Source organism: Tachypleus tridentatus, chromosome 8, assembly GCF_004210375.1.
Source record: "Tachypleus tridentatus isolate NWPU-2018 chromosome 8, ASM421037v1, whole genome shotgun sequence".
NCBI lineage: Eukaryota > Metazoa > Arthropoda > Merostomata > Xiphosura > Limulidae > Tachypleus > Tachypleus tridentatus.
In genome coordinates this window covers 99,605,054-99,629,166 of record NC_134832.1, presented here as the reverse complement: position 1 = coordinate 99,629,166, position 24,113 = coordinate 99,605,054, and the positions used below count along the sequence as shown (strand labels likewise).

The window sequence follows — 24,113 nt, the reverse complement described above, 5'->3', positions numbered from 1 at the left end:
AAGATATTAGTTCAAGCAATTGACATACTGTTCTGCAATGACATCGGACTTTCTTGAATAACTGTAGTTTGTTCATGTTTTTTTGAAAAGTAAATACGTTCTAATTAGTTCGCTTTGTCAACTTTTCCTACAAAAACCGATTGAAAAGCTCAGGTGAGCCAGTAAGGAATTTCGAAATATTTCATGTTCTTTATGTATCTATTATGTTTGAAATACAGTTGTACTTCTAGAGTATAAAGATGAACAAAGCGTTAAGTTTGACAATGGAATAGGATATACAGAGTGGTCTAATGATTAGCGTATAAGACTGATAAATCAAGATTTCCGGGTTTGAGATGTACAGCTACTGTAAAGAGTTTGCACTTACATCTGTTAGTGCATAATAAATGTAACAGTCAGTTTCTCTATTCAACTATGAGAAGCCTTTTTTACTCGGCTGATACTATCAACCGGGTGCCTTCCTTCCAAGATGCGTTTTGAAATTATTGACGGCTGTACCTAGACCTTAGAATATCTGACCTGTCAGTTTAGTTCATTGTGTGCATAAGGTGCTGTTCTGATGAACAAGCAAGTAAACGTACAAAAATCTGTGGTCTGAAGGAATGTCACTTCGAGAGCTTGAATGTTATATAGTTAAAGTGAAGGGTGTTATGGCTACACCTTAAGATATGATCGCTTGGTACTAGTTGTTTAAAAACAGAATTGATTAGATAATATTGCTAATATGGTTACACCTTCTCGAGCTAAGCAGTCACTAAAAACAATTATTTTATTCTTGTATTAAACACGTGTTGAGGACAAACTTTTAGGTCGTTGTTATACTTTTTGTTTTACGTGTGGCTTAATATCTATTGTGCCGAATTGAGAATCCGAGGGCCGATTGGTCGCAAATTGTTTCAGCAAAATAGCATTCCGCACTTTGAGGTTCTGAATACGTTATGAGAGTGGACAGAGAAATCCTACTATTTCATTACATTACAGTATTTCAAGAATTTGCGTTTTTGTACTGTTCATTAGTTGTCTTTCTTCTATTCTATTAGTTCAAAATTAGGAGCGACTAGCGCAGATAGCCCCAGCGTAGCTTTTTGAGAATACCCTAACAAGTAACACCATAATCACGCTTGTTGTTTGGTCATTAGTGCAATAAACTGATGGAAATAATAATAAGAAAAATCTTTAAATTTGTTTATTTTATGGCGTTGTAATATTCTAGGCAGGTCTTTCAACGTTTGATTGAATGGGCTATCTGTGCTCTGCCCACCACGGAGATTGAAATCCGATATTTAGCATTATAAGTCTGCAGACATACCGCTGTGCCACTAGAGGGGGGATCTTTGACAGTTAAGATATTCTGAACATCCCAACCTTAAAAAAATAAGAAAGAAAGAGCCGATATTTACCTAATTCGAGCCCCTAGTGGTTCAGCGGTATGTCTGCGGATTTACAACGCTAAAAACCGGGTTTTGACACCCGTGATGGGCAGAGCACAGACAGCCCATTGTGTAGCTTTGTGCTTAATTCAAAACAACAACAACAACCTAATTCGTTCCAGTAAATGAAAAAGTGACGTCACTTTAATGAAAATAATTTTATTCTGTCTATAAGATAGGCGTTTTCAAGGTGATGAAGAATTGAATATGAAGGTAACCTAATTTATGTGTCTGAAAATAGTCGTTAATACTTATTACTACGACTTGTAGGAAGTAGTAACTTTAATTATCGGCGATAACCCTACTGAATTAGATTTTGATTGTATGCTAACCTTAGATAAAAGAATTGTCTTTCATTCCAGGTTAGTATCAATTAGTTGATAAATCGTCATGTCCACGAACATGACATATCATAACAGAGAAGAAATACAAAACTCACAAAGATTCAAAAACTGATAAATAAATAAATATGTCTATATGTATAAAAAAATGCAGTACTTCTCTGTATAATCAGATCTAAGTGTCTTCGCCGCTTGAACTTTGTTAAATAAACTATATGTGTGCTTTCATGCTATGTAGGTTGTTTCCAAACTTACGTTATCACAGGAATTATGTTTTTAAATATACAATAAAGAGCAATGACAGTAATAAAAAGACCTATATTGATGCTGTTGTTAAACGCAAAGCTACGCAATGGACTCTTTGTGTTGTGCCTACAACGGGTTTCGAAGCTTGGGTTTTAGCGTTATAAGTTTATAGATGTGCCTTTGAGTTACTGTAAAGTATTAAGTAGTTTTACCACTAATATCATATCCCAAACAATATCGCCAAAAATTAGGGTGAAGTCTACCATTAGTATTATATGAGAAGATAACTTTACATTGAGGAAAAAAAAAAACTGAAACCAGTAAAATTTGTACATCTTCATACACTGAATATTTTGGTACCCCGACATTTCGCAGCCGCAATTTCGCACCCGACTCTTGACAGCCAACAGTTTGACAGCCGAGCTCGTTGGCAGTCGGGAGCGAAATTGAGGCTGCGAAATGTCGTAGAACCGAATATTTTAAATCATCATCAGTTGTTATAATGCTATAATTATGATAAACTAAACCACTGGCACTTCTTCCTCCCAGTCCAGTATTTGAAAATCAGACCTGATATTCATGTGACAGTTTGTTTAGTTTGTTTTGAATTTCGCGCAAAGCCACACGAGGGCTATCTGCGCTAGCCGTCACTAATTTTGCAGTGAGCTCTGGATACTAAAGATATCCTGAAAACAGCTTTTCCAGAGTTCTGGTTGAAGATAAACTCAATACCTTATCAACACTCCAAGTATTCTTATTTTGGAATCTTTTGCTGACAACAAAGTGACAACATGTATTTTTTCCGGAAAAAAACCACTTTAAACGTTTTTTTTTTTATCAAAGGAAGAAGAAAATAAATGAAACAGAACTTCCATTAGTTTTCATTCATTATATTATAAACGCTTCGAGCTCCTAAAATATGTTTTCTGAATTTAGTCTTCGGAATAAGTTTTGATTTCTTTTGAATTTCGCGCAAATCTATACCGGGGCTATCTGCACTAGTCTTTTATAACTTAACAAAAAAAAGACTAGAGTCATCATCGCTTGAGTTACTTTTTTACCAACGAATACTAGGATTGACTGAAACATTATAACACTTTCCACATCTGTAACAGTGAGTATGTTTAGAGAGAGGGGGACTCGAGCCAGAGACCCGTGGAGTGAGAATCGAGCATCCTAAGCACTTGGTCATACTTCAATGTAAAAACTATTAACTCAATACATGTTATTTGTCCGAAAGTAAGATATTCGAACTCTGAAAGTAAGATATTCGAACTCTCTGCGATGTAAACAAATTAAATTTGTGTTACCCTCTCAACCTTTCACCCTGCCCCATCTTGGTGCCCCATCTTGTCTGAGAACTTTTGATACTAGAAATCCGGTTTCGATACCCACGATGGCCCCTTGCGTAGTTTTACATTAACAAGAAACAAGTGAAACTATTTCAATCATAAATGAAAACGCATACTACTACTGCTAAAACTTCTCTAATCTAACTTTCCACAAACAGCTTTCTCGTTATTTTAAGATATATGGTAACAGAAGAATTAGATTATTAAACACTTACGACCTGATCGGAAACATTTCCACGTTTATCACCGCTTTTGGGTTAATTTTCCTCCTTTTTAACGTTTCTTGTTTTCCTTACTATACATACCACTAGAGAGTTTTTGTTTAACAGAATACATCAGCTCATACAGTAACTCGAATCAGGTGAACTGTTCCAGCAAATATAAAAGATAATTGAATACCCGACTGCGTAGCTTTAATTTCTGCTAATCTCACTTTAGAGACTTATTATGAAGAATAACTAGTCAATATTATAGTCTCAACAAAAGCTAGAAAACTAGTGTTTTGATGTGATGGTAACAGTTATGAAAAAGAGCTTTTGTCTTTGAAGATTCCTTTAATGAGCCACTCTTAGTTCAAGCTGCATATAAGTTGGTGGTGCTTTCAAACAACATACTGTATTTATTTCAAAATTTAATAAACATTTAATGCTATATCACGCTGAGAAATAATCACCACATTTTCATATTTGCAAAAGTAACATAAATGTATTCAGAAGATAGAATATGACAGAATGTGTCACATATATATGTATTATGTTTTAGTGTAAGCACGCATCAGAAAAACTCGGGTAATATCAGGAATTTGTTGACAAAATGGTTTGTTTGTTTGTTTTGAATTTTCGCGCAAAGCTACTCGAAGGCTATCTGCGCTATCCGTTCCTAATTTAGCAGTGTAACACAAGTGGGAAGGCAGCTAGTCATCACCATCCACCGCCAACTTTTGGGCTACTCTTTTACCAACAAATAGTGTGATTGATAGTCACAGTATAACGCCTCAACCGCTGGGAGGGCGAGCACGTTTGTTGTGACGGAGGTTCGAATCTACGACTCTCAGATTACGGGTCGAGCGCCCTAATCACCTAGCCATGTTGGACCGATTTAAAAATGGACAAAATGTCAAAGAGAAGTAAAATATAGATTGTTTTTGTTATTCAAAGCCTAAAATGGTCAATAAAATTTGTTAACTCATAACTCCACTAGTGCTGCTAAACTTTGTCAACTCATAACTCCACTAGTGCTGCTAAACTTTGTCAACTCATAACTCCACCAGTGCTGCTAAACTTTGTCAACTCATAACTCCACTAGTGCTGCTAAACTTTGTCAACTCATAACTCCACTAGTGCTGCTAAACTTTGTCAACTCATAACTCCACTAGTGCTGCTAAACTTTGTCAACTCATAACTCCACTAGTGCTGCTAAACTTTGTCAACTCATAACTCCACTAGTGCTGCTAAACTTTGTCAACTCATAATTTCACTAGTGCTGCTAAACTTTGTCAACTCATAATTTCACTAGTGCTGCTAAACTTTGTCAACTCATAACTCCACTAGTGCTGCTAAACTTTGTCAACTCATAATTTCTCTAGTGCTGCTAAACTTTGTCAACTCATAACTCCACTAGTGCTGCTAAATTATATTAATTTCTCTTTTCTGTTGGCAGTTTTCAAATTTTCTTGATAATAGGTCTAAACAAAATACATTTTACTGTTCCTAAAGGAAAAAGTTGAAATAACAATATGTCTTATGTGTCAATGTGCGGTTTAGAAAATATGGAATTTGGTATGCAAAAACAGGGGAAATATATTAAAATAATGTGGCTATGTTGTAAATTCTGCTAAGATATATATATGTTCAGTATGTTTCATCTGGTTTTCTATTTTTACAGAATTTTCATCGTGTGTTTTTCCATTTTTCTTAATTTTTATTTTCATTTAGACATCTGAGTGGTAGGTTTGTGCATGTATGATTTAAGGCTGGTTGTTAGGACTTGTAATACAGTTTCCAGATTTTCAATTGATATTTTGCAAGTCTGGTGACATTTGCAATGTACTTTTAGCCGTTGTTAAATTATGTTTTTCTTTAATTATCTTTTGTCCCCCGGTGGACTAGGGCAAGTCATTAAGTTTACAATGCTAGTCTAGAATCAGGAATTCGTTTTTCTCTTGATGTGGGTTTGCTATAAAAAAAAAACACACACACAAACATATTTAACCTTTTATTGCTAGTGCTGCCATCTGTTTGTAAGGATATTTCTAAAAGTGCTATTTTCACTTGATACGAAATGTAAAAATTTCTTATATTTGTGTTGTATGACTGTTACGCTCATTATATTTAATTGGATAAAAAGGTCTTGATGACTATAATTAAAATATCTCCTTCGCTGTACGTATATAAATGTCCGCTAAGCGTATTTATTGTAACCTTGACATTTAAATTTCAATTTCTTGGTTACTTAAAAACTGTCCCATATATCCATCTTAGGTCCGGCATGGCCAGGTGGGTTAAGGCGTTCGACTCGTAATTCGCGGGTTCGAATCCCGGTCGCACCAAACATGCTAGCCATTTCAGCCGTGGGGGCGTTATAATGTTACGATCAAATCCACTATTCGTTGGTAAAAGAGTAGCCCAAGAGTTGGTGGTGGGTGGTGATGACTAGCTGCCTTCCCTCTAGTCTTACACTGCTAAATTAGGGACGGCTAGCACAGATAGCCCTCGAGTAGCTTTGTGCGAAATTCCAAAACAAACAAACAAACAAACAAACAAACAAACAATCCATCCCATTTCAGACTTTCAACTTCATCTAGACGCACTGAAGTCCTATTATTGAGAAAGAAATATTTATACCCTATTCTTATAATTCAAACATGACCGAACTACATGTAAAACTCAATAACAACACATTTCTTTACAATGTTTATTTTTTCGAGCAAAAAACGTTTGTCATTTTTGTCAACTTCCACATTATGGTTTCTCGTATTGTCAAAACGTGAAAGAAAAAGAAACGGATAATAATTATTCTCCTTTTTTTTTTTTTTGGAACAGAAAGATAAAAGTGGTCTTGGTTGAAAATGGCTCTTTCGTCTTTCCGTCAGCTTGAAGAAGATAACAAGTTATCTTTCACACTTGTTTAATGTTTTCGATCCTTATGGCGATTTCTAATCAAGTACTTACAGTTTAATTAATTCACAGTTTAAGCCTAATGGTGAACTATAAAATGAAGTATGACGACCATAGTAGAGTAAGGTTATTCCTTACATCTGGTATTAATTTTCAGGATAATGAAGTTTTTTTTCTCCCGACAGGATAGAAAAAAATTCACATTTATTTAAACGTTTTTTTTTTTTAAATAAAATATCTACTATCATCAAAGACATAGTGTAACATTTTCAAATTAACTTTGCATTTTTTATATAAACTTATTACCAATCGTACTGGACTTAAAAAATTAAATTATTTGAAGCTATAGCCTCATAATTACAACGTCAAGAAGAAAGAATAACCTTACGGTAGTTTCTTGTTAACGTATTTCTGCTGATGAAAGTATCGTCTCGAGGAACATCTAAGCAAGTGTTATTTGTACCATGCAAGAATACTAACTTTGTTAAGCAGAGTTAATGAAATTACGTGAAAGGAATAAGTTACATATACTCCTATTTTAGTATATCACAAAATTAGCATTTAGTATATAATGAAGCAGGCATTATCGTGCATACGATGAACATTTCAAATGAGGTAATAATAAATATGTTTTAAACGTTTTTTATGTTGATAGCTGTTTCTTGTAACATCCAATCAATGCGTTTTTCACGTTTCAGATATGCACCTCCCTGTCTCTCATGGAAATGCAAGCGTTATCCAATAAACGGGATTATTTAAGTATTTTTGTTATCAATAATACTATAGATTTGAATCCAGTCAAACATCACACTATAAAATATACTTATTTCTGAATGAGTTATGAGGTTTGTTTCTGGTAATAGCAGTTATTTTATTCGAAGCCTCTATGTAGTTATTTGTAGATACAGATTAGTTGTCTTTGGAACCTCGCAAATGGTTACTTGCTGCCTACTTGCACTAGCTGTTTCTAATTTTGGAGTGATAGAATAGAGGAAAGGCACTGAGTCAGCAACACCCACCGCCTACTCTTGCACTATTCTAACTAACAAAGAGTGAAATTAACTTTCACATTAACGCCCATGACTAAGGACAGCATGTTCGATGTCAGGTTTCGATCCCGCTACCCACCCTATAACGGATCCTATACAAATTCGAAAAAGAAAATTGTAATTTGTAGATATCAAAAGATGAATATTCAAGTAAATGTGCTCCCCCAGTGGCACAGTGGTATGTCTGGAGACTCTAAAAACCGGGTTTCGATACCCGTGGTAGACAGAGCACAGATAGCCCATTGTGTAGCTTAGTGCTTAATTCAAAACAAATAAACAATCAAGTAAATGTTCCAACGTTACCTTATTAATAATAAAGAGTTCTTTTGATAACAATTAAATGCCAGGATAATCAATATTTAACGTGATGTAAGAAAAACAATATACCAAAAGGTAAATACTAAAGGTGTGGCGATACGAGTATCGTATTGTGTAACCGTTATACGATTGTATATATCGTTTCTGAAATATGTTTTAAGTTTTTATTAGTTTGAAATTAAAATAAAACACAGGTAATAAGAATATCTGAGCGTTTTAAATTATAAAATCGACTAATTAGATGTAGATCTGTAATTTTATCATCAATCACTTCGTGACGCCCACCTCCGTGGTATAACTGTGTGTCTTCGGACTTATAACGCCAAAGACAAGATTTCGATGCCTGTAGTGAACAGAGCGCATATAACTCATTGTATAGCGTTGTGATTAATAAAAAACTCTTCTTGAGCAAATGCAATGTTATCATTGGCAGGAGGCCCGGCATGGCCAAGTTGTTAAGGCACTTGACTCGTAATCTGAGTGTCACGGATCCGAATCCCTGTGACATCAAACATGCTTGACCTTTCATCAGTGGAGGCATTATAATATAACGGTCAATTCCACTATTTGTTGGTAAAAGAGTATCCCAAGAGTTGGTGGTAGGTGGTGATGACTAGCTGCCTTTCCTCTAATTTTATACTGCTAAATTATGGATGGCTAGTGCTGATAGCCCTCATGTAGCTTTGCGCGAAATTCGAACCAAATCAAACTAAAATCTTTGGTCGGCATTAGCATTTAAGAACTCCAAATTTGCCTTCAGACTTACAATAATAAAACAACTATAGCAGCAAAAGCAGCGGTAAGTAAAGACACTATACGTAAATAGAACGTCGGTTAGTCAGCGGTATAAGTTCATGGGCTTGAAATGCTAAAAATTGGGGTTTGATTGCCTGCGCTTGATAGATCGTCCACTACATGTAGCTTTGCCTTGACACAACAAAAGCAACTATGCATGCATAAACTGTCTATGAGTGATTCAGGGATCTTGTCTTCCTCTATACATCTTATGCATGAATTTATGTCATTGTGAGAGTTTGTTTATCTGTATTTTCTTGAATTTACCTCGGAAGATCAGAAGACTTGTCATGCATGGATCTACTTTCTATCTGTATACGGCCTGGCATAGCCAGGTGATTAGGGAGGTTGACTCTTAATGTGAGGGTCACGGGTTCAAATACCCGTCACACTAAGCATGCTCGTCCTTTCAGCTGTGAGGCCTTATAAAGTCACGATCAATCCCACTATTCGTTTGCAAAAGAGCAGCCCAAGAGTTGGCGGTGGATGGTGGAGACTAGCTGCCTTTCGTCTAGTCTTACACTGCTAAATTATGGACAGCTAGCGTAGATGGTTCTCGTGTATCTTTGCGCAAAATTTCAAAACAAACCAAACCTATTCGTAGATGGTTTCATTGATTGGCCTGGTATAAAATCCTGTGTTCTCTGTGAAAGAAATAAACACACAAAAAAGCGTCTACATATATACGGTAATTCCAAGAACCTATTAGTGAAAGTAAAGAAGAGTATTTTATGTTAGGTGAACCACAATACATCTACCATATCTACTGCCGACAAGACCTTTCGCCTAATACTCGGGCTTATCAGGCCGGTTGGGATAAGTTTTAGTTCCAGAATAGGAGGAGCTGTAGCGAATTAAAAGGATGAACTAACTTAGTTCATGAACGTATTTTCATATTTTACAAGTTCATAACTCCTCTTTTTCTTCACTTATGACAAGTCTTTTCAATAGAAATTCAAAGTGTAAATCTCTACACCTGAATAACTATCTGCAAGTGTTATACCATTTCAGTACGTTTTCAATTAGTGTAATTAGACTCGAAATTTTAATTTTTGAACTATATTTTTGGAAGTCTTATTTTTGTAGTTCTTATTCTAGACAAATAGCGCAAGTATACCCATAGTATTCTCTTCTGGCTATGTTGTAAAATGTATTCGTACAATAATGTTCATAAATTAGAGACCCCATTCAATCACTACTTTGTGTTTTAAATTGATAACACACCGAGTTTACTTAGTAGAGGTATTTAATAATGTTGAAAAACGAATAAAACACTTACAAAGCAAACTTAGATTTTTATTTCTTTAATGGGTTCTGCGACCACCTCTAGGAGGTAATGCCTTCTTCAAACTTATCGAGACACTCAGTATACTTTGAGGGCCAGACGTCTGGAAGTGTAGCTCACTGTTACTCCTTTGACTTTGTCTTATTTTCTGTTTTTATCGATCAAGATAGCCCTGTACACACTTAACATTATTGAAGTTTGGGATTTGTGAAGATCACTCTAAGCATGCAAGGGCTCCATTTGTTTCTTTTTTTTTTATTAAGACACAGTTATACTGGTTTGTTCTTTTTGTTGGGGTCATTATCGTGCTGGAAAGTTGTATTGGTTTTTCGAAACGACGACCAGTAAGAACAGCATGATGAATGACCACTTGCTTATACCCAGCAGAATCTAAAACTCCGTTAATACGGTAGAGATCTTTAACTTTTTATTATTACAGTTAAACAGTCCCATGCTTGAATTCCACTATGCTTAGTTTCTGGAGTTTTCTTTCTACTCTATAAAACACTCAAGCTGAGTTCTTCAGACCCACTTAATCTTTCACATATAACAGTTGTCCAATGTTTTATCTTCTGAAAATTTAAGTCTCTCCTGTTTGTTTAATTTTTCTAATAAAAGTTCTGTTGCTGCAATGCACCTTTTCAGACTTTTTTGACGTGACCTGCGTGGCACTTAGGAAAGGTCAACTAGGACGTTAGACTTTTCTTGAAATTCTGCAGCAAGGCACTTACTAGTTTTGCATTTGCTTCTGATTGAAACGAACGTAAGGTACTAAACCTGATTTGGAAAGTTCAGATGACTTTAAAGCCCTGTGGTTGTCATCAGTGGAACCACATACATTGTATTTTTTATTAATTTTTTAAGTCTTGTTTTCGATTCTTTCATTTTTAGAATTTTGTCGATGACTTCACGTGGATCTTTTTACATAAAGCTGTAACACTATGTTTTACTTAACGACAAACGAATGAACTTACTTGAAATATAGGTTTGAAGACGGCTTGACTGGGTAATGAAAATACTTTATTGTAAATGCACGACATTTCGACAATATTATGCCATCTTTAGGTACTTGAAATATTGATCAAACGTATTAAAGTTACATACTAAATCAAATTTTATCTACTATTTTACAAAAACAAATAATAACTCTAACGATCAAGAAGTGCCCGGCATGTCCGAGCGCGATAGGCGTGCGACTCGTAATCCGAGGATCGCGGGTTCGAATCCCAGTCGCGCTAAACATGCTCGCCCTTTCAGCCGCGGGGGCGTTATAATGTGACGGTCAATCCCACTATTCGTTGGTAAAAGAGTAGCCCAAGAGTTGGCGGTGGGTGGTGATGACTAGCTGCCTTCCCTCTAGTCTTACACTACAAAATTAGGGACAGCTCAGGTTTCTCCTCCTGGTTGGGGGTTGTGCGGTAGACTAACAATTTACTCATTTAAAAACCAGCCTGTTGATGAATCCGCAAGCGATTGCGGCCCTATGTTCCTTCATGGAATCAAGAGGCATAATAATAATAATAACGATCAGCAAATATGTTTTCTACTTTTTCAATGGAAAGTTAGTAAGTATGTGAAATGCTACTTCATGTTGGACGTTAGTATAACAGTCACACCTTTACTTCTTAAAGTTACAAGCTCCAGTATTGAGAAATGCGAGAGTTATTGGTTTTGACATCCTTTTCAGAATTAGTTTAAACGAAGCACACGATCTGGAGGTGTTTAAATAAATAAGTCTTAAGTTGACATCATTGCTATGTCTTATCATATACTCCTTTGTATTAGAGAATGAATGGTGGTTTCAAATTTATACACAGTAGCTATGTTTCTTGTTCTCTGTTTTTGAGAAAAAGTAATACATATTAAATTTAAGTTTCAATATTTAAAATACCGTTAAATTACTCTGTAGAAAGAACTAGTAAAAAAATACAAGTTGCCACCTATATTACACACACTACATTAAAATGTCACGTGCTCTTTCATCTTTTACCTTCCATTCCTGTGTTATAAAGATTTTGTGCTGGTAAAGTTCAGTTTACACGAATGATACTTTAATTTCACTTTCCTTTTCAAACTTCAACTGAGAAATGTTTGCCTAGAACATTCAATGAATAAAACTTATTAGGAAAATGTTTGAAATAAATACTAGAATAGAATTATAGAGTAATTATACAACACAAGTTTGTTGAGGCCTCTAATAACTTTAAGATTCCTTATGTTGTGCTAAAACTGTTAATAGTCAGTAAGGTTTGAAAAATGCATTATCGAAGTAACACAGATTGCACTTTCTCCGAAGTTCTGAAGTGTCAAAATTGAGGTCCTTTATTGTCAGATGAACCATTCTCTTGAATCAAAGGAAAAAAATGATTATTTCCTAGTGTCACAAAATGAATAAAAGGGAAATTAAATTCTAGCTAATCACGATTACGTATTTAAAATACGTCACTCGAAGGTAAACGATTTACTTAGTTTTGTTTCGATACAATTTTTAATTTGTACCAACAACTTGATAGTTTTAAACGTAAAGTGTAAGTAAAGTTTGGAATTTTAATCAAACAAATTCTTTCTTTTTAGGCTATTAAATATTTCTTGTAACATCATTGCTAATAAATCACTGAAGTATAAATGTTAAAATCTAAATTAAATAGTTCAGATTGTTGTTTTTGCCCGACAGAATAGATAGAAATTTTCACCTATTAAATTAACCTTTTTTTTTTTTTATTGCTTTGCAAGTTTGTATTTTTTAATATAAAATGCTTCCATCCTTCTTTTGTTGAGTAACCAGATTTAACCAGTAGGACGTATATTTTGTGAACTCCAATTCTCAGAACCCACGAGTGAAAGCAGGAGTGAGTCTTGGATATATAATATGTCAACCACATTACATATAATATATATCTAGGGCCGACGAGGACTTTCGCCATTACCTGGGCTCATCAGGCTGAGTAGGATGAATACGTTAATCGTAGCGGAGCTCTAGGCGCTAAAAATATGAGTCACTACAGAATGTGAAACAGATTAAACAAGTGAATTTTAATTATTGTAGATTTTATGTGAAACGTTTAAATATCATATTTATTGATAAGAATACATAACACTTTCTATTTATTTATTATTTTTATTTGAATTAATTCACTTGTTATTTACAAGAACTGGAGAAACAAATAAGGTTGTCAGTCTTATATGAGAACTCGAATGAATATATATACCAAGGTAGGTTCATAATAAATGTGTAACCAATTAACAAAATATTTCAACCTCTTCAAGAGTCAACGCGAAAAAAGGTGTTATTTGAAATATTTTACAAATAGGTATTAAACATAATATAAAATGGTGTAACACTAACACCAAATGATAACTTTGTTGTTCAATTGTTATAAACTATTTCTGAAAGTTTCACAATTAAATGATACCAGGGGACACTGCATTTTTCAATATATACTCTAGCTGACATCTCATTTAAGCATTAACACGGACATTTCTTGACAAATTTTAACTTATTAAAAACACAATTTAGTGTTAACCTAATCTTGTAGTAGTCGCAAGTAAACTTGATGGATAACACCAATTTATAACATTATTCTAGGAATTAGGTTTAATGTAATTATTTACCCACAGTTTAATGGAAGTTGAAACTTACTAATAGTAAAATTCAAAATATAAATAGCAATAGACATACTTAACGTGCGTCATCAATAACTTTGTTTATTTTTGGAAATTCGTAAAAGCCACACAAGGGTCATTATTTGAACTAGCCGTCCCTAATTTTGAATTGATGGACTAGACGAAAGGAAGAGAATCAATAACACCTACAGCCAACTGTTGGGCTACTCTTGTTTTAACGAATAGTGAGATTTATCCTTTACCATTATGACGCATTCAGTACTTCAAAGTGCGGATCGTGGCTTTTATTTGGAGGCAAAGGAAAGTGAACCTTGGACCCGTAGAACCATAGTCCAGTACGTTAGTCATTAGTGAGAGAAGAAGACAGCTAATCCCTAGCACCCACTACCAACTCTTGATGTACTCTTAACTCATATAGCACACTCACGACCCCAAAGTGCTTAGCGCGTCTCTACAACAAGTGAACACGGACTGCTGACGTTTGGTTTCACAGTTTTCAACTTTTCAAATGCTGGATGAAATTCTGCGAACGTTTTGTTACAAAAACGGGAATTTTATTACTAATGTTACAAGCATTCTATTGCTTGTGTAAAACTTGAAGAAAGTTCTCGATATTAGACCCATGGTATTATTATTGTTACATTTTTTTATTCCTATGTTTAGCTTTCAGTATGATTTATTTTATACTTGCTTGTTTACCCGAAAGGGGGCTGAGGGCAGGCTGAAGGATTCACCTGTTTTAGCCATTCGCACCACTGTAAAGCAGTGTTGTCTGTCAGTCAGTCAGGATTGCTACTAAAATAAAATCACACAATAAAAGCTTTACATTTCAATTTCTTATTTTGTGACGTCAGTAAAACATGCGCATGTCATGAATCACCAGAAAAATTATACACTCTATAGTCTACAACGCATCATAACATGAAAACATGAAAAGCGAGACACAAAAACATTTGTTACTCGTAACTCTGGTTTTATTTGCTTTTGAAACAAAACACTTTCAGGGACCTTGTGGAAGCACATCTTGTACTTTATTGATGTATCAGGGATTATGAGCGCTTTTACAAGTTGTAGTGTTGTTATGAGATATTTCTGAAAAGAACAAAAGGTGATAAAAACTTCACGTGTAAGTAGAGATATACGTAACTGACGTGGAGAAATACGCTGTTATTTATTTTTATTAGTTAATACAGTTCCCATATATGAAATAAATACGTCACCCTGTGGGACATCGGTAAGTCTTCGGATTTGCATCGCTAAAATCAGGGTCTCAATTCCATTCGTAGACATAGTAGATAACCCCATATAGATTTGCTATATGACAACACGCACACACACAAATAAATACCGGGTTAACACTGTGTATACATGTTAATAAGTAGAAACTATGGTATATTCAGTCAATAATAAACAATATTGTTTGCATAAATTATCAATAAAGTTTTTTACGTTTGACTGCAGTTGATAAAAAATAACTATTCCATTCATCAAGTAAGGCAAACCAGATTGTAAGATTAATTCGAATAACTTAACAACTTCACTTATAACAAATTATTAAGTAGTGTCTCAGCTTCAGTAAAGATTTCTTTGTTAGCTGCTTCACAGTTGTTCTGTTTTCTCTCATTTCGCCTTCCTCCCGTTCTACTTCCTCTCTTTTCTCTCGTTACTTCCTGTCTTTCTCTGCCTTCTTTTTGTAATTTGCTTCGCTCTTCCTTTCTCATGTATCATTTATGTTGTTGTTTTCATCACTACCTATTTTTAGTCCCTTTTCATCATTTCCTCCGCCTGCCTTTTTTATATTTCTTCTGTGTCTCATTTTTTATTTTTCTCTTTCTTATTTTATGTGTTTTAGACCACAAGTTTTCTTCCCCCTTTCTGACGTTTCTTTTCTTCCTTACCTCACCTTAGAAATTTTTTCAGCATCTAAAAGAAGGAAAAAAGGTCTAAGCTTCAGTATGTTAAACGGTTACCTAATAGACTGAGTCATCTCCACCATCAAGTTCAATTAAAGAAACCCTAGTACTATAAAACACGTCCTTTTGTAGAAACCAGAATGGTGGTTTGTGTGAATTGGTTCTGTTCTATCGCCTATTTTCTGACTACCGTGACAATTGTTAGTATTCAGACTTTTAAATTAAAAAAGTCAAAAATCTTTACACCATTTTCAGGATATAACAAACAACATACTCTTTTATGGTGAAAGAAAACTTCTTTGGACATTCACGTGGAAAACTTAGTTAATTATCTGAGGAATTCTGCTCTCGCTGTTGCCGCTAATGGATCATTTGATTTTGTTGTGATGAAACTTTTAGGGAAAGAAGTTTTTAAGTCGCACGAACATACACACAGTTTAAGTGTTTTCTGTTGTTGTTTTTTTACCTCGAACTGCAAATATTGGTTCAAAGTTTCCGTTCATTATACGATTTTAGTGCAAAACTAAATTATTTACTCATGATTTTACTTTAATGGGATTTTGTATTTTATCTAAAAACAGAAATGACAAGTGATTTCAAGTTATTATACACTTACTGATTACGTAAGTACTGACCAAGTATCAGCACTAACTGACTGTTGATATTGTAAGATAAACACTTTTTGTTTTATATGTAATTTCTCTCGTTAAACGTGAAGTTGAGATCAAATTATCGAATGTTAGCACTTTCAGGTTTGTTTTCGAATTAATCTATTTACATTTTCCACTTCATTGCTTATAATTTGAAAGATTGTCGTGGTAAAGAGATCTAAAATGAGATGAATTTATTAGTACACATAAATGCTTTCCCTTATCAGTGTGCACCTCTGTACAGTGTTGAAGCCAGCAAGAGTAAATCGAGTTATACTCTGTAATCAATTTATTCTGCACCAAAGGAGGGGTGGGGCGTACATTCCGATTCATGCACAGAAACTTATCAAGACTTCATGTGTAAAGCCTATTTGTCATGACTTTTCAGTTCCATGTCGTAAAACATTCGGTCCTTTATCCTAAGTGTAATGAATCTTCAACTGTTATGACAAGACTTAATCATCAAATTAATCCGCTAGGAAAACTAAGTTATGTTAATAAACTCGTATTCGAAGTATAAAACACTCCAAAACCTTTCTTCTCTTACTATTACTCCACGTAAAATATTCCCTACTGCCTATATAAATAATCACACCAAATTATTGCAACAAGAGAGGTGACTACCTGTTCAACTATAAAACATGTCCTTATTTACATACACATGTGACGTAAACGTTAATGTAACAAAATCAAAGGATTACTTTATGTCATTAAGTAAAACAAAATTATTATTATAATAATATGCTAGATGCCAGTTGATGTTTGATTTAACATAGTATTCGTGTACTAAGTTGCTCAAATACACATACAAGCTTGAACGTTTAATCTTTGCTTGAGGCACGTGGACTTTACCCGGTGGCAAAAGGTCATTGTTCTCCACCGCCATTTTGAACACAGCGATCGTTCTGAAACACAGACATTCGGTTCACAATTTAGAACAAGATATTTTCTGCAACTACAACATCATTTTTTTAACAAGTACTTTTTGCTTGTGTTTTAATGTGGTAGCCCAGTGGTGTCAGTTACAACAGTAAGATAGACTTAGTGTTACGGTTTTCTATAGCTTATCTTTAATACTAATATTATGACTTTTTTAATATTCTATTTAATATTGTACTTAATGTTTTCTTATGCTTTATCTTCAGTGTTTTGTATAGCTTATATAGTTAGTGTTTTGTTATGATTAGTGGTTTGCTTTTATCATTGAGCGCTAGGCCACGCTATTAATTTTGGAAGTAAGCTTAGTGCAGTTAAACGTCTCGTGTGTGTTGAAGCATTCGTACTACGATGAAACAGTAGCGATCAAAACTATTACAAACAAAACATAAATGTTACTGTTGCGTTAATGTTTCAATCTAGATACCAAAGTTGATTATCTCCTTGGAAATCATGACCCCTCCACCAGAATTTTACTTCTGGAATCTTTTACACAGTTTTGAAGAAGGTTTAACTGAAATGAATGAGGTGGTGTTAAAAGACCCCGAAAGAATTATTTTTCTAATAGTCTGTGAAAGAAAACTATTGTAAGTCTGTTAGACTTTTAAAAAACACTATTCATCAATCTTGCGGTTATCCTTGTCTGTAACTGATCATTTCATTTGTTCTTGTCGTTGTTTGTTTTTGAATTTCGCGCAAAGCGACTCGAGGGCTATCTGCATTAGCCGTCCCTAATTTAGCAGTGTAAGACTAGAGGGAAGGCAGCTAGTCATCACCACCCACCGCCAACTCTTGGGCTACTCTTTTACCAACGAATAGTGGGATTGACCGTCACAATATAACGACCCCACGGCTGGGAGGGCAAGCATGTTTAGTGCGACCGGGATTCGAACCCACGACCCTCGGATTACGAGTCGAACGCCTTAACACGCTTGGCCATGCCCGTCCCGTCGTTGTTTCCAAGACTTCGAGATTAAATAATAAACAAATGCAAACTTATCGAACATTAATTATGTACATCTTAACTTACACTAGAAAGCTAAATCATTCTATAGTGGGAATGAGCTAAGCCTATTAATAAAACAGTAAAGATGAAACTGGTATTATAATGAGATAGATAGTGTCTATGCGGTAATTTTAAACTGGTATTGCAATCATATCAAACATTATTTTCAAATTTGACGTTTGATTACAAATAAGAGGAAAATCATATTTATAAGAATACTTCATTCCATGTTGTAATTATTTACGTCTGAATAATTACAGATGAATATATAGATGCAATGTTTTCGTCCTTTATAATACAAATGGCGTTCAAACTAGTTATATGTTAATTTAGCGGTTTCACTTCCGTCCATTACAATAAAACAAATTCTATCTATGCGTTAATGTAAAGATTTTAATTTTTGTCCACTGTAATAAAACGAGTTCTGTCCACGTGTGTGTTAACTTAGGGTTTCATTTTTATTCATTATAATGAAATAAGTTCTGTCTATTTATGTGTTAATTTAATGATTTCACATCAGAGTCTATTCTATGTCACAATATTATATTAAGCTTATTATACACTGGTTGTAATTGAAGTAAATTGAATATTATTTTATATTTATTATGTTACATATATTATGAAAGTTTTGAATATCCATTAAAATATTTCAATTTCAATAAAGTTAATTAAATGGATTTTCCATAATTCATGAGCTTTAAATACGAACATGCCAACATCATGAACACTTGAGCTGATCGTTCAGATCAGATACTATTATAATTTGAGTAAAATTGTCCCTAATTTTGAAATACAATCTAGAAAGAGTCAACAGTACTCGCTGCTATTAGTTTTTTTTTCTTCTTTTACTTGTTTGAACTGCATAAATGAAATAATATGATTGATCCAAAGCTGAAATTGCATAGTGTGTTCAACAGCATCCTGTCTCGAACTTTAAACCTTCTGGTCCCAAACTAGGAAGATAAATAGTAAGCCAATCACAGCCAGTCGTACATTGTATTTTAAATTGGAATTTAAGAGAAAACGTTGCATATTAGAAACATTTAGCTGTGATTTGTGGAAAGAAAAATCCTATAAGAAGAATAGTTATTTGGGAGAAAATTAGTGAATGAAAATTACAATATCTTATCCCTTTAAAAAAACTGTATTCAATGAGTTGACAGTTGTTTTTGAGTGCTACTAAAACTCTCCAGAGAAATACATATAAAGTTGCTTTTCTCAAGTGCTACCAAAACTCTCCAGAGAAATGCATACACAGTTGCTTTTTTCGAGTGCTACTAAACACTTCAAAGAAATACAGATAAAGTTGCTTTTCTCAAGTGCTACCAAAACTCTCCAGAGAAATACATACACAGTTGCTTTTCTCGAGTGCTATAAAGTCTCCAGAGAAATACATACACAATTGCTTTTTTCGAGTGTTACTAAAACTCTCCAGAGAAATACATGTACGTTCACTTGTAAATGAGCGCTCCCTAAACTTATGAGAAAAACCTGTATAGATGGCTGTCCTTGAATGCTATTAAAACTTTTCAACTAATACATATGCAGTTGCCTTTTCTTCAGCACTACTAGAACTTCAAGGAACACAAGTTAAAACCTTCTTGAGTTTTTTGTGCTGCATATAAGTTTAAGTGAATAATAGCTGTGTGTACGTTTGCCTGTATTTAGTCCGAAAGATTTGACGTCAGAGATTTGTTTTTGTTAACGATAAAGGTAATGTCCCCCAAAATGTTTTATAGAATAAATAATAAAGAGATATCAAACACTGTTTCGAGGTTTACGTATCTCTTTGTGTTTGTGTATTATTTTGCATTACACTACAGTACGTTTTCTCTCCAAAAAGGTGAGTGAAAAGGGGGACAATTACTAACTAGTAAGAATTTCAACCAAGTCACGTATCAGTCCAACAAAAACTCAGGTTACTAATTTAGTTTTTGAACACTGACTTCGCCAAGTGATTAATATTTAACTGATCTCTTGAGATCTGAGATCCGAAACCTATTTTGGATGTGTGTGGGAGATGTTTCCATATAACTTATAGGCAGAAATATTATACGTAGTTGTGTGAGTGGCTCAGTCGCGTTATGAGTGGCTATTTGGTTTCAGTATTCAACTACGTCAATCCTCTCCAGCCCCTTCAGAAATAATAGACTCGTTTAAGCTGCTATCTTCCCAGCCACACAGTGGCACAGTCTGCGGGCTTATACTGCTATAAAACGAGTTTCGATACCCGTGGTGAGAAAAGCACAGATAACACTTAATAACAAGGCAAACAAACAACTGTTATTTTCCAAGACTCATTATTATTCGGAAACTGTCAACGAGGCTCTAATATATACATATATATGTATTTCTTCGTCTGTACTAATTCGAGCGTCTTGCCGTTTTGATAATGAACCGCTAATCTGGTGGTTCGTTGTTGAAATTACGTACAACTTACTAAGGTAGTTAACTATTCAAAATTATGTCGAAGTGGCTTATACATATACGTACGTTTAGCTTCTACGCACAAGGAATTGGTCTTCAGTAAAAGTTTAATAATCCATTCAAATCCACTTTCTATACAAAAGTATAGGTATTCTAATTCTGAAACTAAGTTATAAATTTTATATTAAATGTCAATATATTAAATTATACGTAAAATAAATTTAATACCTTACGCAAAATATTTATTCAGTTATAGCCCTTAAGGATTAAAATGCATACAAAAATGTTCTAGCTTCACATAACCAATTTTTTATATAGACATTTGAGATTTCGAATGGTTCAAACTATATGTTCGTTAAAACTTGTAAGTGATGTCACGAATGGAAGTAATTACGTTATCATATTCATTATTCAGGCTTTTATTAACAAAACCAAGATAATGTGCAACTAATATTCACCGTTAAGCATCCCTCGTAGATATTCCCAATTCTGCTAACGAGGTTATATTATACTTGTCAATACTATTTCCCCACAGTGTTTTGAATGAAACAACGAAATTATTTGTTACTTACAATCATATGACATTTTGTATTGGCTATTTTAGTAAGTGTGTGTTTGCGTGTGTGTGTGTGTGTATTTCCATCACTTTTATAGTTACGTTGTGATGAATAATTAAAGTAATCAATACGTAATCTCTCTAACAATAAATGTAGCGATACTAGGCCTTACAGTAAATATACGTATTCCCAAATCATTTGTTTGTTTTTAAATACAAAACTACACAACGGATTATACGTGATGCACCAACTGCAGGGATCGAACTCTGAATTTAAACATTATAAATCCTCAAATTTATCGCTGAGCCACCAGGAGAATTTACTAAATATGTAAGAGTTTCATGTAAGAGATCCATTGTTGTTGTTTTTTCCATCCTACTAGTCATGATTTATAACGAATTTAAACCAAGCTTACCTTAAATACCTTACTCTGGAAAACGCATTAATACAACTTAGTAACATAAAGCTAACGACGTTTCTTTCATTGATTAGGTTTCTATGAGATAATACACATAAACATATACGCACACGTGGTGGATCAGCGCTAAGTGTAAGTGCTTATCACGCTAAAAACTGGGTTTCGATACCCTCACTGAGCAGAGCACAGTAAGCCCATTATGTAACGACAACGCTATGTATCTTTTGATTTTACACTTTGAAGGAAATAAAATGTAATGTTTTACTGAATGTTGAAACTTGTATATTTAGTAACAACAAAAATCTGTGTAAGTTTCTTTAGCATAAAAGTTATGAACTGGCTTTAAGTTGAATTGCTGAAATATAAAAGATTTCATAACTGGAAACGTCACACAGTCATCCCGATTTCTAGCTTAATTTCCATGGTGAAATTGACGACACTACAGTTGAATGCACTAGTTAGTTGGATATTTATTTCGTAGTATAACTTTATGTTTAATATTACACATGTGATTGAATGTAAAAGGAAACCACTGCGTACTCCTGTGCAGTCGTCACACTGAACGTGCTTTCACTTGGATAACCACGTTTGAAAATTTCGTGGTGGAGATCCATCTGATTACTTTTATAAAAGATCGTTTCTCGTTCCATTATTCGTGAAGATATAATTTTACTTCATGAATATTTGGATGCATTTGGTGTACATGTGATTTACTTATATTATTTTGTATCGTTCTTACTAATAGGTAAGAAAACATATTACTTAATCACAGATCAGAATTATAATTTTTCATAAGACATTTTTTTTGTCATTTTACAGCTTCTCATGCCAATTCCGCCTTCCTTACTTACATATATTTACGCTAAAACATTTTACATAAAAGACAGACAAATAAAACTGGCATAAATACCAGCTCTAACATACAACTACTTCAGAATATATCAGAGTTTCAGCATTTTAACTTTCACTACAACTCTTTACAAGTGAGCTACTGGTTTCCACTGTTACTAATGATAACACTATGTAACAAAATGTTTACTTTTTCTTGTTCCTGGGCAGAAAGTGTTATTTCCCAATTGCTTACGCCTAAAGTAAATGGAAAAGACCTATTTTTCTCTTCAAACTTTGCTTTGTGACCAGGAAACGTATAACGAAAACATGATGGAAAACTATATTTGGGGGCTGATACGTGAAAGTGATTCACATTACAGTTGCAAATTTCGAAAAACTACTCACTTCTAAAGATTTTTGTTCATTTTAGTATAACTTTAGTATAAATACATGTAAATCTTGATTCATGTGTTGTTTTATTGAGACCTTGTGTGAATGAAAATGTGCAAATTTGCCCGTTTTTACATAGAAAATAGGTCAATTTCTAAATTTCGTTATTCAGATCACAAAAGTAAAGTTTGAAGGAAATAATGGCCGTTTTCTAATCTTTTACAACATAAGCAATTAAGAAATAACACGTACTATCCAAGAACAAAATTTGTGTTACATAGTATAATATTCTATGTGATGAGTGGTGATATCATTCAGTTTAATTGAGGAGTTTAGTTTAAACAGGCATTTTACCTTACGCACTCTATAGATATTATTGGTTCCTTTTCGTACCAATGAGTGCGAGAGTAAATACCTTTCAAAGATTATAAAAAAGTAAAGAGGAGAGTTTATATCAAAGTTCAAGCTAATAAGAGCATAAATTATTGTTACTTGGACGTTGAACTTTTTAAGGCACTGTTTTCGGACTTTATGATAATCGTTATTGGCATTTTATTTTCAAAATGAATTATTTTAAAGTTCAGCAAAACTAGACAGGGGATTATTAATGTGATGAAACATTTCTTCTTTTTGTATTCACTCATACAAACAAAGCTATTCCGCTTTAATATGAAGTCTTAAACGTTGTTTCAGTGGCTGCCAAATAACAATTAAAATAAAATTTGACCTACACCTATGCTGCTGCCATCTATCGCAGAAAAGAGGATATGTATTAATTACATCTTTTCTTTTTATAGTCTATTCGACATAAGAATGTACGAAAACGTAATTGTATACATCATTGGAAGTTTTATAGACATTGCTACAATTTTCATTAACTTTTTAGAGAATAACTTAAACATTTTAGTTTGCGTTTTCTCAGTAAAAGTCGAATTTAAGATACTTTCCTAACTCATTAATAAAACTATTCCACTAACCTTAATCAACTATTTTGAACGATGTTTTAAGCTCTAGATATTACAAAAGGTATTGCTCTTTTTTATGCTATTGTTAAGCATACACCATTCTAATAAGCTCTATATTATTAACATGCTGTTTTGAAACTGTGTTATACATATCAATGGTCTTGTCTATCAGATTTATTGATTTTTGTTTTATTAATATATGCCCTGATATCTTTTGACTTTTCTATGAACTGCAGCATAGTTTTAAATTGCTTTATCTTTAACAGAAAATACTGTAACACTGATAGAGTTTAATGTTCTGTTACCATAATTCTATGTTTTTTTTTTAAGACAAATTATATTGGATGTTCAGAATCTAACGTTGTCCAGTAAAAAAAAGTAACTTTTTTTTTTTTCCAGACAAAAATGAATAACCAAGACCATCAAAATACCCCTCAAATGCATAAAGGTAAGATCTCCAAGCT

General features: G+C 33.8%; 1 protein-coding gene across 15 annotated transcripts in view; it reads left to right on the top strand.

The window, feature by feature from the left end:
* Positions 1-24,113, top strand: part of LOC143223043 (uncharacterized) — a 409,689-nt gene that overhangs the window by 232,112 nt on the left and 153,464 nt on the right. For all 15 annotated transcript variants that reach the window (XR_013012632.1, XM_076450437.1, XM_076450438.1 and 12 more), the window contains one exon: positions 24,049-24,097. Coding sequence is in view for 14 of the 15 variants with exons in the window: in XM_076450437.1 (XP_076306552.1) it covers positions 24,049-24,097 (49 nt within the window). In the remaining variant the exon portion in view is untranslated. The remainder of the gene's footprint in view (positions 1-24,048; positions 24,098-24,113) is intronic.